Consider the following 13,355-nt stretch of genomic DNA (forward strand, 5'->3'; position numbering starts at 1 on the left):
ATGCATGAGACTTTAATCACGCGTAAATTAGATTTAAAAATAAATGACAAAAATGAACGGCCTCGGATCACGGTTATCTTTATACTCGAAGCTATAACTGTCGTCGTCGTCGTCGTCGTCGTGGTCGTCGTTGTCAATGTAAACCAAAGAAAAGAAGAGTAGAAGAAGAAATCCTGTTGGAGAAATAAAATCGATTTCAAGAAAAGTTACGATAAAAACGTCGTCGTGGTCAGTGTGCTTGTGAACCATATTACCGAAGGTCGTTTTCTTTTGAGATTAATCGAATACATAAGGGGGGTAGGTAAGTAGGGGTGGTACTGTGGTAACATCGGGTGCCTTTTAACGTCACCGAACGGATCGAAATTGGCACGGTGTCAATGTGGCAGAAAAAAGAGAGAGGGAGAGAGAGAGAGAGAAAGAGAGAAAACTATAAGCAAGTCTCGTTGCAACTGACGGCAAATTTTTCTGTTCGGGAACAGGAAACTTTGAAACTCTCATCCCCCTATTAACTGCAAGGAAATAAAAGAAATAGCGAGAGATTGAGTTTGGATTGCAAAGGGATTGCAGGAGGATGAAGGTGGGTGGGAGGATGGGGGAGGAAAGAGGGAAAGAAGGATGAACGTTGAAGTTATCGAAGTACGTGGAAATGACACATGGCAACAGTATGTTGACCATATATATATATTGCTTCGAAAGTTCTGTGATAATAATAGTTGTAATGAAAAATAATGAATTTACGATTATTAAAAATTAGTATTTTTCTGTTGGTATCAATGGGATATATAAATTTCATTAATTAAAATATAGCATCTGATATGACACTTCTAATCATATATAAAATATGATATAGGTTTGATATGCGAATTAAAATGTATTATATTGTAATTAATTAATTGATATAGCTATCGTGATCGATTTCATTTGATGATAACAATAGGACAAAAATTACATTTTCAATGATAAAAATAATGTGATTTTAAGGATTGAAAAAAGAAAGAAAAAAAAAATAATATCGTATTATGTATCCAAGTGTATAATAAAAATTCTAACTTAAAAAATATCTGTAACTTTTATCATATAAGTAATAATAACACGAGTGATACAGACAGAAGTCTCATATTCAATTGTATTCACCCACAAAGAGAAAGAGAGAAAGAGAAGGAGATACTTATCAAGAAGAAGTTTGCTAACACATTGTCTCCGAAAGGAGGCAACTACTTGGAAAGTTCGACCCTTTATGAGCGGAATACTTGGTGAATCCATGTTCATGAATTTCATGAACGTCCTTCGAACGAAAACTATGAGGATGAGAGGAGAGAAAAAGAAAGAAAAAGAAAAGAAAAAGAAGAAGAAGAAGAAGAAGAAGTAAAAGCTAGTTTTATCCATGAGTTCTATAAAATAAAGTTGTAAAGTAACAGATATGATAGGTAGTTCAGTATTATGTATCGATAATAATAAAGTAGAGCATAATATAATCGATATATGTATGTTAGTATGCATAGGTATAAAAATAAAAGTCTAAAAGATAGGCCTTAAAAAAGAAAAAAATCAAACTAAAATATTAATTAATGATAAATCCAAATGAATTCAACAACAGTTTGACCAGAATAATAATTATATCAAAATATAACAATAGGGTATCTATTGACTGCATAAATAATGGTCACGTTTTAATAGAAATAGAGTAGTGTGCAGCACGTGGTGATGGATATTGAGACGATTTAGTTTAACGAACTGTTACGGATAAGTATTCGCGTTACAAATTATATCACGTTGTGCTCGTTCATCACGTTCAAAGACAGGAAACTAATCTCTTAATACATAGAAGCTTGTGTGTCATTTACTTGGTGAACGTATTCCAAAAAGGAGAGAGAGAACACTGAGATTTAGTTTGGCAAGCATATACGAGAGAGTGTGCGAGAGAATAAGAGAGAGTAAATACGGAAATCGTAGATACGTAAGAGGAACAGCACGCCATTGGGTAAATGTGTATGAGTCGCTTACGTTTCTATTTACTATGCAAATATTCAGTGCTTTCGAGCCTGGCGCTAAGATTCATCGGTCGTGTTTGTTCCAAAAACGCCGTCACGGTCCTTATGATTAAATAATGCGATCAAAAAAAAAGAATGCAACGACTACGCGAACGTGTATGCAAGGATACATAAATGTGCGCATAGAAGAGTAACACAACGATATTCTAAATTCTTGTCACGTAGGAATTAAATTAATATTCGTCCAAGTACCATCTTGATTTTGTTTAAAATGATATTCTAGGTAAACGATTATAATATAGGAATTTAAGAACACAGAAGAAGTATACGCGAAATTTTTAATGAAAGATTAGTACGAATGAAGAAGTTAATTGAGGAAAAAAAAAACATAAAAGAATAAAAATAAAAAGGGGGTATGATAATTGTCACTCTTCCTTTCTCTTTTTAATTCTTTCACTTTAGTTTGAAGTGTGCAAAAGAAAGTCTTGAAAATTTGTTAATGCTAGGAAAGAATTTCTCACGGAAAGAAAGAAACGAAGAGAGAGAGAGAGAGAGAGAGAGACACTGGTGTTAGGTTCTTCCTTTCTTTCACGAGAATAGAGAGGAGGCAACTGACGAAACGTTGCCCTAACGACGTCGGTGGTCGTGCCGACGACTTAATTGAGTGTGCCTCGACGATAGGGACCAAATTAACGAGTCCGACCTCCGCCTCTGCTACTTGCAACAGCCTTCACGAGATGAGAACAACCAGCAGTATGCTGCGATGACTCCATATTTTTATCTTTTTTTTTCTTTTATTTTCTTTAGTAAAGAAAAAACAAACTTCGATAATCGATTTAGAAGAAGAAGAAGAAAAAAAAATACTACGAAAATAAATCAAAATTTAAGATTATAATTATTTTACGATTAATATTGTATATTTCTCTCTCTCTCTCTCTCTGTGTATGCATAATAATAAATTTACAATTCAAGAAAAATAACAATATTAAATTTTGCATAAGACGTTATTTAAATGAAATCACGTTGAGATACGTGAGAAATTATTATGTGAAATATTATTGAAATTTTTCCATGAAACATTCGATATTATATTTTTTTTGTAAAATATTTATAAATGAATAAGAGTATGGTCGATGGAAAAAAAGGAACTTGCAATAATGTTTAATCGGACATTGCCCCTCCACACGTTGTGTATGTACATCATGTGTGTTTATATTGTATATATATATGTGTATAGGTGTATATACATGGAAGCTTACGCTTGTTGCGCCTGCCTTCCTGCTTCACGTTGGCTTTAATTTCCGGTACACTTGTCGGATTAAAAATATAGACCTCTTCCGATCCCTCGCGAACGTCATCAATTAATATTTACCAATGACGAATACACGCGTGTGTGCGCGTGTGTGCATTCAGATCATCGATGAATCTTACTCGTTAATGTCATTCTTTTACGATTGTTATCACCACAACTGTTTTTATAATCTTCCAGGTTCCTATTTTACGTTCACGAATAAGACACATTAAAAGTATTCTTAGATAAATTTATTTCTAAATCTGCAGGCAAAATTGATGAATAAATTGAATAAAATTGAGTACGATGAATAAAATTGCATTTCGCATTTTATTCTATAATATTAAAAGATCGAATTACGTGTCTGGTTATATTAATAAATATAAAAGTAAGATAAAATTGCATAATATGTAAATATAACGCGTAACCCGTACTGATATTTTTTCACTTTTTTTTTTTCTTTTTATAAAACTAAAAAAAGAAGATATATATATATTATAGTTGCAGATTTTATTGCCGTTATATATAAAATGTCGCGTCTTCTGGTTACCTCGAAAGATTTATTAAACTATTAAAAATTAAAATAAAAATAAGATACTAGAGATAATGTAGAAAATATATTCACAAATATTCGAGTTATTTGACCACATAAACCCGATTGTATAGTACTCGAATATCGCGAAATGTTAAAAGGCACGGGAAGAACTCGACGTATGAAACGTTTTCGAGACAGAACAAGAACAAAAAGAAGAAGAAGAAGAAGAAGAAAAATGAGAAAAAGAAAGGAAGGAAGGAAGGAAGGAAGAAAGAAAGAAATAAAGAAAGAGTTGAGCAAAGATACGACGAAACGATTTAACTCTTTTCTCGCTTGCCACATTCTCAAATGAAATCCAGCCAGAAATATATGAACGAGAGAGTGCGGTGTTTAGAGCTTTGAAAGCGAAGCAAAATTTCGGAAGAACATTTTTCCTCGAAAAAGAATCAGAAGAATAAAGTTCGATCGAATAACAAAAATACAAGGAGGGAAAAAAAGAAAAAGAAGAAAAGAAAAAATATAGCGAAGTTGGCTGAAAGAAGTTTTCGGGAAGAAAAGGAAAAATGTCGGACTTTTCGAAATTGTTTTACAATTATCTCGTAAGTTAAGAGAAAAATCATCAAAACTCATCGCGAAGTTTAACAAGAGGGAACGAAAAAGAAAATAGTATGAGAGAGAGAGAGAGAAAGATAGAGAGATAGAAGTTAGGGGAACCGAAGAAGAGTAAAAATAGATCGAAAGAAAAATACCTGCAGGAGGTTCGTTCATAATTTTATTCAGGGTGAGACCAAAAGCCACGAGAAGGCTATAGTTCATTCAACGAGACGTGAAATAAAAATTTCGTTGATAATCCAACGTGCTTGTTGGCTTTTGAGAAAAATAAAAAAAGAAAAAAAAAAAAGAAGAAAAAGAAAAGAAGAAGAAAAAAAAAAGACGAAAGAAAGATAAAGAAAAAAAAAATACAAATCTTTCCCAGGAAGATTCGTTTTCGGCTTCGAGCCAAATTCGTTCAAAGATGATATCGTGATTTTTCGATGAATGATAAACCCAGATTTCGTATCTTTATTTCTCCCCGTGTTCAAATTATTGAACCTTATCCGTACGGTGAACTCCTCGAGGTGTCAACGACGCGTGGATTCTTTTCTCAGATATTTTCGAAAAGAATCTTCTTCTACTTCTTCTTATTTTTTTCTGAAGGATTCGTTAAAGTTGGAAATGTTAATGAAACGATAATGCCGTTCAATGACACGAACCTCGGGTCAAAGTTTTTTTAAACTTTCTTATCTCTATCGTTAGATTCGCGTTTTCAATATATATTTTTTAATACTCTTCGCAATACTTCGAATAAAATGAAGAAAGAAAGAGAAACGTTTAATCGCGAATACGCGTAATGGGAATGTAACAAGTACGCGTATGTCAAAAAAAAAAAAAAAAGAAGAAAAGAAAAAAGAAGAAGGAGGCAAAGTAAATAAAAAAGGGAGATATATTCTTTTCTTATCTTTAATTTGGACACCGCCGAGGAGTTGAAACGTAATGCGTCATTCGAAAGATGGGAACAAGTTGGAAAGTTTTTTAAAAGCCATCGTATTATATGTATGTGAAACGAGAAACGAGGAGAGTGACTCCGAGCATGGATAACGAGGCTATTTAGTCCGATTGATATTACTCGGTAGGGACGTGCTGGAATTAGAGAAATTAAAATGTTGCTGTGTTACTCTCTGACTCTGAGGCGCGTCTGCACGAGAGGAGGAAAGAGTGAACGCTTATTTTCTTTTCCATCTTGTTGTTCCTTCGAATTAAAATTCTCAACTTTGAAATGAAATTTCCAAAGAATTTCATTTCATTAAAAAAGAGAACACCGGAGAAAGAGAAAAAATGAAGAAGAAGAAGAAGAAGAAGAAGAAGTATAAATAATTAATAAAAACGAAACAATTATGTAATACAAGATAAATAAATAATCGAATCGATGAGAAAACGTTCTGAAAGATATATTTAACATAAAAGTGTTGGTTTGATTAATAGATAAAAAAAAGTAATATTAGTACGAAAGCGATGGAATGAAAGAAATCAAAATGTTTCCCCGCTGTCTGATAGAAGAACAATGCTCATTTTCCATTGCTCGTATCCTGAATAAAAATTGATATACAACACACACACAGACACAGTTTAAAAAGTAGCCAATACTAAATCTATCCAGTTAAAGAAATAATTTGGTTGCTAGATTGAACTATAACAAATATAATCATTATAATATTGTGAATGAAATAGAAGAAGAAAATAATGAAAAAGTATAGTATTCTGGATAGGAGGAGAGTCGACTCACCGAGTAAGAGGAGCTTGATGTCCTTGGCAGCTTGAAGACCATCCTCCTTGAGATTTTTCTCAATTTGCTTGCTGCGGGCCAGAGCGGCCCGCTCTTCGGCGGACATTGCGCAGCCCATTTTGCTACACGTTGCTTTCACAAACGCCACCCCCGCGCTCTTGGAGCACCCTTAGCTAAGAGAGTGCCGGGTCCGCGGAAAGCGGCCAGGCAATGGTCCCGGTTCCGGTGGTGGTGCTGGTGCTGCTGGTGGTACCGATGGTGGGGGTGGTGCTGGTCCAAAGACTACAACACCCGCGACGCAACAAGGAGCACCCACGCACCCTCCACTACCGCACCCTTCGCCCTTTCTTCCTCCTCCTCTCTCGCACCCCTTCTCCTCAGCCGTCCTCCTTCTTCTCCTCCTCCTTCTCGCCACCGCCACCGTCCTTTTCTCTATCACTAGCTCTGACACCACGAGCTTCGCCACCTCAGCACCCTCCTCCTCCTCCTCCTCCTCCTCACCACCGACCTAACTGATGATCACCACCTGGTGCTTCCCTTCTCCTCTCCTCTCCTCTCCTCCTCTTCTCTTTCTTCTTCTTCTCTCCTCCTCCACGTCCTCGTCTTCTCGGTGATACCCAAGATTATCCACTACCTTCTTCTTCTTCTTCTTCTCCACCTTCCTCTCCTGGTAGTATCACCACCCTTTTTTATAATCGTTCTCGCCACTCTTCTTATCTTTTCTTTACTTTTCTCAATCAATTATCCCTGCAAAAGATAAATATTTTTTTATTGTTCAGATTATTAATAGGAATATTTTATATATTTTTATATTATGGGAAGATACTATTGTTAAAGTTGTTAAATAAAGTTATAATATGTTTTACCGTGTTCGAAAAGGTTCTCTAACGGATAAGGATTTTGGTTATTAGAATTTCAAATGAAATGTGTAATATAACTTAATCGGTTACGTACTTTTATCGAAATTCTTGAAAATTTTGTAGGTGTGTAAAAGATTGTCAATGTTTCGTAACGACTAACTTCTGTAACGATAAACGTGCTAACTAGATAAGATAATCCTTCGTCAAAATATTATTATTAATCATAGAAAGTTGCATTGCTATCATCGTAATGTAAAAAACACTTGCAATGTGACTTGCATTTATTTCTAACATTTATATGTAAAAAAAAAAAAATAAACTGCAATAAGCAGATTTATTTTATAAAAAGAACAATATTTTTTTCTGTTTATATTATATTAACCGATTGCGTTAATAATTTTTGAAAAAGAGTTCATGTGTTTCCAAGTTAGTCACGTTTCGTTCAACCTGTTCACTAAGGTAGTATCATTTTCGAGAGTGTATCTTTCGTCTCGTCTATCTCGGATGACTATTCCTTACAAGACAAAACGATCATGTTTCTTTGAGATTTCATTTTGAATATCTTCCATCATTCTTTCTATCACTTTTCATACAGAATTTTATATCAAATAAGTAAATATCTTACAATGAAAAATATCAAATATTGTTCAACGTCAAACATAAAAATCATAGTGTTATCATTTAACTATTAGATAAACTCGCACCAGACGAAAAACGATCATGTTTCCGACCAAATTTCTTTCTCCCTATTATATGTCAAATATTATATTTTCAATATTTTCACGAAGAATATTTTATTTTTCCGAATAAATGAAATATTTAATAGAATTATTTTTGACCAAGAAAAATTATAATTCATTATTAGCAGAAAAAAATTCTAGGATTTCCTGGATCGTTGGATTTGAACTCTGATTAAAATGAACCGTTCAAATTGTGACTGCATTGTCGCATTGATAACATTCCATCTACGTAAAACAACACACCGATTTTCTCGTCGTCTAGACAACCGAGAAAGTAATATCAAATTTTCTTTACTAAGCTAACACGCAATTGGTCGTCACGAAGGTGCGGCTTTTATATAAAACTATGGCAATTTAATATAAAAAGAAAAAAAAAACGAGAAAGAATCAAAGGTGTTTTTGATACGATACAATGAATTTAGTTAGTTTACAGTAACTGTTACCTTTAATAAAAGAAAGGTAAGTTGAGAACTACTGGATTTATAGAGAACACAAACCCTATGAAATATTCACACTGTGTTCTCATTGAAAGATATCGCTACTTGATCGACAAGGGTTTACATTCGCCATTGCATTTCTTAGAAACGTAAAACCTTATGGATTCTATGAGTAATGCATGTGTATATAGTTTTATAGTGTTCCGATTGCATACGATAACGGTTAACAAAAAAGATACAGATAAAAGATAAAAGTTATATGCGTGTAATACATCATTATTATTATAACAATTCAAAATAATAGAAAAATAAATCAAATTTGTTAATATCATTTAATATAAAAAGTATATTATCATATTTTTATTAAATAAATATTAAATTAAGATATTATTATTCATTAAAAATATTATCTAAATAATAATACAAAAGCAGCACACACGCGAAACATTTTAGACATCTCGAATTGTAATTTTGTAATCTGAATCTCTTATTGATTAAATGGTGTAAATTTCTGTTCTGTTGGAAGGAGAAAATAATGTATATATGTGTGTGTGTATATATATAAAGGTGTTAGTATTCTACAGGTAGATGAAACCTAATAGATGCCAACAATCGACTTTAAACACTGACATGCATCGTTAGACTCGTTCAAACGATACTCGGATCCGATTAGGCGCGTCATTTAAAATAATTTCGAGTAAACGAGCGTTAACCTCGACCCTGTCTTACGACCACGATAAGACGATAATCACGAGAAAAAGGAAAACGAAAGAAAGAAAAGAAAAGAAAAGAAACTAGGAATGAGTGATAAAATAAAAATAAAAATATTGATTTGTAAACATATGTATATGTATATATATATGTATGTATTTTAAATCTCAGGAGTGTTATCTTTCGTGACGGTACACTTCCGTTTCCTGTCCTACTATATTCACATAATTTACACTATATGTGAGAAAGTTCAAAACAAATCGAATTAAATTAATTTTTATATATCTTTTTCTATGATATTTATTTATTTTTATTTTTTCTTTCGAAATTGGTACGAATTTTATGGGCAACTAGATAAATGAATGCTCACGTAACCAAAACAGAATTTATGTTTTACATTAATATAATAAATCTGTAATAAAAACCGATGGGACGCGAAAAATATTGGAGATATAAGTTTTAAAATAGATTGAATATAAGATAGATATTGGATTTACCGGAATGGTTCGTATCGATCTATACATTTTATATTCATAAATATATATATATATACATAAAACAAAACAAAAAATATAAAAAATAACAATTAAATTGTATTTGAAAAATCGATACGAAAGTTTTCGATAAAAGCAAAATGCATTTAATTTTCATTGAAAAGAACAGAATTTATATGTGTGCTAGAATAAAATGATAAATGAACGGTAAAAAGGCGTATGACGAAAAATATTGGAACGAGACGAAACGAAACGAAGAAAATAAAATAAAATCAAATCAAATCAAACAAAATAAAATAATTCGCTTTTTATATCGTTTAGCTGAATTATCGGCTATCGAAAAAGCTAACACGGCTCCGATCCAATCCTTTGCTCTTGGATTTTTCGATGCGCAGACTCGGCGTAGGCGGATCACTGATAGAAAGAGAAGAGAATAGAAGAGAAGAGAAGAGAAGAGAATAGAAAGAGAGAAAGAGAGGAAAAAGAGAAAGAGAGAGAGAGAGAGAGATCGTGGATACGCTCGATCGATTCCTCCTCTTCCTCCTCCACCTCCTCCTCCTCCTCCACGTCGTGGTCGTCATCATAGTCATCGTCATAGTCGTTGTTCTCGATCAGCTAACAATATCATTCCACACTGATTTCCTCTGACTGGATATCGACACGTCCGTCTTCTAATTATACTAATTCTAATTATAGATCGGTACGATTCGTGAAAATCTGGCAATTATCAAACACTTTTGAGTGCGGTTAACACTCCTTACGAAGAAAATATCCAATTCGGGAAAAGATATTTGAACATTCGATCAATGTGCAAGTGGTAAATAAGTAAATAAATCATACGGATACGTTCATATATGTATGAGAACAAACGCGAACGAATGAACGAACGTACAAGAACAATAAGAAATAAAAGAGTTTAAAAACGATCGATCATGGTCGGCCACGTCGTCCCGGTAAAATGTTCAACGCAAGCAAGCTACCGAAGATGGGTAAGAAAAATAATAAGATAAAGGATAATTCACCTACTTTAAATTGAAGAAGTTTAACGAGAGAAAGGATAATAAAAAAGTGTCAACTCGATTGATCATTCCTAAGTGTTCTAAGTATTCCCCAACATAGCTGTATCTCCTCTCCGAGGGAGTTATAACAAGTTTCTCATCGGTGGTTGTTGTACGATCGATGACCGGGTCCCTCTACTATCCGTGGGTAGAAGGATTTCCCCCTTCGTAGCAAGACCGTAGAAAGAAAGAAAGAAAGAAAGGAAGAAAGGAAGAAAGAGATAGAAATATAGCTGGATAGATAGAAAGAGAGGGTGCAAAATGGTACAACGTTCATAGGGGAAAATCAGTAGGGGGGAAGGAAGGAAGGGAGGAAGAGAAGGAGGAGAAGAAGAAGGAGAACTCACCCGTAACACAGCAGTAACAGTAGAAACAGCAACAACAACCGTTCTCTCGTTCGTTCTTTCAACGCCCTTTTTACAAGTCGTCCTCCTTTTTCTTCTCCTCCTTCTTCTTCTTCTTCTTCTTCTCCTCGTTGAATCCTGCCGCGTGCATAGACTACTACTACTACTACTACTACTTCTTCTTCTTCTTCACCCTTTCCTCCTCCTCCTCCTCCTCCTCCTCCTTCACCTCCTGTTATTCAAGCAGCGCCAGTAGCAAGCAGAAGCAGAAGCAAAAGCAGCAGCAGCAGCAGCAGCAGCAGCAGCAGCAGTAGCACCACCACCAACCACCACCACAAATCTTCCCCTCGGATCCAGCCGCTACCCCGCGAATGGACACACTCGACGATCGCGTCGTTGAACGCGTCGTCTGTCCACTTCCACCCCCTCCTCCTCCTTTCTCACCCCTATTTGTACTGTTCCTTTTTTGTTTTTCCGTAGTCTGCTTGTTCTTATTAGGGTTAACTCTTTATTAACGTTTGTTACTACTACCAGTGAATGATATTACTATGAGAGTTTAGCCCCCCTCTCCCTCCTCTTATACTCTTCTTATTCTTTTTGAGTATAAGTGTGTCACACGACCGAACCTTCACCACTTCCCGGCACAACAATCTTTTCTTATCTTCGTGTTTGCTGCTATCCCACTTCGTTTACACCTCCTCCACTCTTCTTCTTCTTCTTTTAGCTCTCGCAAGCTAAACTTATTTGATCGATATCCTTTGAAAGGAGAGAGAGAGAGAGAGAAAGAGAGAGAGAAAGAAAGAGAGAGAGAGAGATAGAAATGTGTTGGAGGGTGGCCGAGGATGCCCGGCGCCACCACAAAACGTTTGCCTCCTATTTCGTGTTACCGTTATCGTCCTACTCTCAACGTACTCTCGCAGTTGTAGTCGTCGTCCTCCTCCTCGTCGTCGTCGTCGTGGTCGTCGTCGTGGTCGTCGTTGTATACCACCAGATTTCCAGGAGGCGGTGCTCTCTCTCTCCTTTTCGAGAGAGCACACGCGCGCGCGCGCACGACTTTATTCACCCGGCGCCGCGCTGCGACCAGAAAGGAGAAGAGGAGAGAAGAGGAGAGGAGAGGAGAGAAGAGGAAAATGTAAATGATTATGCGAAAAGTTATTATAATATAAAATATATATAAATATGATATTAATTATAGCACGCACTCCCGATTTAAGCCCGTTATTATTACAATCGTTATATCGTTTATTGTTTGTTTCTATTGTGTTGTTCCTTTAATAATATTATTTTTTTAATTATTAATATTCTATTCCTATTTTTTTGTTCTTTTTTCTCTCTCTCGTTCTCTCTTTCTCTGGTTTTCCTTTTTCCCTATTTTTATTTTCTTGTTACCGAACAAAACTAATGAGATAAAAAACCAAGTGTCTCAACGCGAACGATTTCACGGGGAACGAACGAGAGCGACTGTTCGTTCCTGCCAGTAAAACTCGCTGGTGGTTCTCCAGTACTGCCAGTGGTGGTGGTAATAGCAGGGTGGTGTAGTGGGGGAGGGGTCGTGCGCGCGATCAACCAAACGGGTACGACTCAGAGAGAGAGACAGAGATATAATACTATCTTGTATCTTTCTACTATATATGTGTATATATGTGTATATATGTGTATGTAGATGAAAGAAGAAGGCCCTTGCTTGGGTTGTCCAGTGTGTTAACACACGAGGATAACCTCGAAAATATCTGTGTGCGAGAGAGAGATATACATATATATATACGTCTATATGTATGGATAGAAAGAGAGCGAGGAAAAGGGAGAATGTTAGAAAGAGAAAGAAAGAAATAAAGGGTGAATGAGCCCACGTAAAGAAACACTTATGACAGCGGCGAGCTGTACTCGCCTACTGTCGAGGCTCATCAATTCGACGGTGGCGTCCTCAAAAAGCCCCGCCCAATCATCGCTTCTAAACCGTGCCGCCATGGCCCCCTTCGATTCGACTCGGTTACGTTGGTCGTTCTGCTAACACCTCGGGGGTAGGGGGATAATATCGATCGATTTTCTCTTTCTCTACACCCAGGACCAGAAGAATCAGACCTGGAACGGCGGCTACCGGTATATCGAACTTTCGTTCCTACCATTCTACTCTCATCCCTTTTCAAATCGGCCCGATCCTGCAACGCCATCTTTCATTTCATTTACTCATCATCCCTTTTTACATTCTAATTTTACCATACTTTTTTCTATTATATTTCTATTATATAGCTATTTCGTTATTTTTCTTCTTTGTTTTGTGTTATTTTAATTAACAGACGTATTTAAAGAAAATTCATATGTTTTACGTAAAGATTCCTTAATGATTAAATTATAATTTTTCTTAAAAATATTTTGTACATACTTAAACTTTAACATTTCACTTAAATATGAATGATTATGAAGACGATTATTTAATACAAATGGTGAGAAAGTAAGTTACTCGAGTGAGCCACTATAGTGGCCATGGACCTGGAAAAAATAATCGAAAAAGCCACTTTAGTGGCAGGCCCGCTAAGGGCGATATCGGTAATTGCAGTGCTCTACCTTTAT

General features: G+C 35.4%; 1 protein-coding gene across 2 annotated transcripts in view; it reads right to left on the reverse strand.

Moving 5' to 3' along the window:
- LOC122514368 (guanine nucleotide-binding protein G(o) subunit alpha) overlaps positions 1-12,671 on the reverse strand; it is a 31,168-nt gene extending 18,497 nt beyond the window's left edge. The window contains exons 1-2 of one of the 2 annotated variants that reach the window (XM_043631157.1): positions 11,697-12,671; positions 6,141-6,887 (exon numbers count right to left, since the gene is read on the reverse strand). In XM_043631157.1, coding sequence (XP_043487092.1) covers positions 6,141-6,258 — 118 coding nt within the window. In that variant the 5' untranslated portion in view covers positions 6,259-6,887; positions 11,697-12,671. Of the gene's footprint in view, positions 1-6,140; positions 6,888-10,787 lie in introns of both variants that reach the window. The other variant, XM_043631156.1, reaches the window with a different exon arrangement.
- Positions 12,672-13,355: the final 684 nt, after the last annotated feature.

The sequence above is a fragment of the Polistes fuscatus genome, unplaced genomic scaffold (assembly GCF_010416935.1).
Source record: "Polistes fuscatus isolate 324 unplaced genomic scaffold, CU_Pfus_HIC Scaffold14, whole genome shotgun sequence".
In the NCBI taxonomy this organism is placed as follows: domain Eukaryota; kingdom Metazoa; phylum Arthropoda; class Insecta; order Hymenoptera; family Vespidae; genus Polistes; species Polistes fuscatus.